At 35.4% G+C, this 1,764-nt stretch overlaps 1 protein-coding gene across 2 annotated transcripts in view; it reads left to right on the top strand.

Moving 5' to 3' along the window:
- LOC108692255 overlaps positions 1–1,729 on the top strand; it is a 31,234-nt gene extending 29,505 nt beyond the window's left edge. For both annotated transcript variants that reach the window (XM_018200426.1, XM_018200425.1), the window contains one exon: positions 495–1,729. In XM_018200426.1, coding sequence (XP_018055915.1) covers positions 495–560 — 66 coding nt within the window. In that variant the 3' untranslated portion in view covers positions 561–1,729. The remainder of the gene's footprint in view (positions 1–494) is intronic.
- Positions 1,730–1,764: the final 35 nt, after the last annotated feature.

Below are 1,764 nucleotides of genomic sequence, written 5' to 3' on the forward strand. Positions count from 1 at the left end.
TATTATATATATATATGTATACATGTATGTATATGCCCTGATAGAAAATATTAGCAATTTAATCACATTTTGACTACAAAACCATAGCCATCCACATTTGGCTATGGATTTGTCGACAAAGCCTGCTGACAGGCATTGCCAGTAGATTGGCATAAACGGAGCAGGCTTCAAATCGGGTTCTGCTCTCAATCTTTGATTACGCAGAACTTTGTTCGGTTTCTGCAATCAATATTAGCATGTCTACCTAGCAGGTTTCATCATATTTCTGACAATTTGCTAATAACAAACTCTGTACAATGTGTTGCTTTTCTGCAATTAAGAATTGCAGACTTTGCTCAAAATCTGTCTTCGTAGGCTTTACTCAGAGATATGTATATAAAAGAATATTTTTTATATTTACTATAATAATATAATATAGATTGCAGAGTCAAGTCGAATCATATGCGAATACTTAAATATTTAACTAAAATTGATCAATTTGCTTTAATTTGCAGCGTTTGGCAGCCACAAGCGAGCGTTTCGTCAACTTCAAGGCGCGACTGATTACCTCCATCATCTAAGGTCTATTTGAGTACTGAGATGAGGAAGCACAAGAGGAGCTCCGCTGGTGGTACTGTCACGTAGAGGCATCATCGCCGAGTCACTTTTATCAGTAGGAGCACGGGTACGACGTTGGCAACAGAACCAATCTCACGGTGTTGCCCCCTTGTCCCTGAGATCCTAAATGCAATTTCTTCGTCGATGGCCGTCGAGCTTTTCGCGAAACACAAAATACTTCGCCGCCAAACGCATTCCCCTAAAACAATCGATTCGATTCCATTCGACTTCATTTATTCCCTTGTCTAATTCCCTTTTATTTCCATTCCACTTTCTGCCTTTCTTCTCCCCCCCCCCCCTCTCCTCCTTTTTCTAATAATCTTCGTGCATTTTTATTATTTTCGCCTTTTAGTTAATTAAAATAACAATAATGAATAATAAAAAATTTCCGTAATCGATCATTATTTTAGGACGATCGAAATTTAATCGTTACGGCGTAGCTCGTGCCGCCATGGTACGATGGAAGCGGATATCGAGAGAGCTAGTGAAACTGTAAAATCGTTTTAAATTTGTGATACAACACGCTCTCCATTGACAGTTTTAAATGAATAAATGATTCATGCACCGCCAGCCACGAGTCGAAAATTTCTCTGTGCGCTCTCTTAAATAGCAGAAAGTCATCCCTTAGCTAAAAATATTTCAATTCGCGCTTATGAAATAAGAATAAATAATCTATTTTTTTATTTAAAAAGTATATGGAAGGCTGGATACAGAAGGCTTTATTTTCTAATAGGGATAAGATGCATATTATTAAAAAAATCGAAGAACGAAGTCAAATCTTTTTTCTTCGATTGTTCACGCGCAAACAATATGTTCTGATCATAAACCCTATAAATATGAACTGGCAATACAAGCAAAATCATGTTCATGCTTCTCTTTCTAAAGTATACGGAAGTCTAGAAATATGTTTAGCGCATGCTTGATACTATACATTAGTTATCTTTCATTGAGATTATTGTCTTTCTGTACAATTCTAGAAAGTTCTGTCTTGCGTATTTTTTAATTACTTACATTTAAAATTTTCAAAAAAATCTTATTTCGTGTTTGCTTTGCTATAATATATTATTTTCTAATATAGTGCTAACGCGCCATATGTTTAACATGCACAATGTATATTTCCGGACACTTTGAAAAAGAGAAACACTTAAAAGGTATATATACATATAT

Source organism: Atta colombica, unplaced genomic scaffold, assembly GCF_001594045.1.
Source record: "Atta colombica isolate Treedump-2 unplaced genomic scaffold, Acol1.0 scaffold68, whole genome shotgun sequence".
Classification (NCBI taxonomy): Eukaryota; Metazoa; Arthropoda; class Insecta; order Hymenoptera; family Formicidae; genus Atta; species Atta colombica.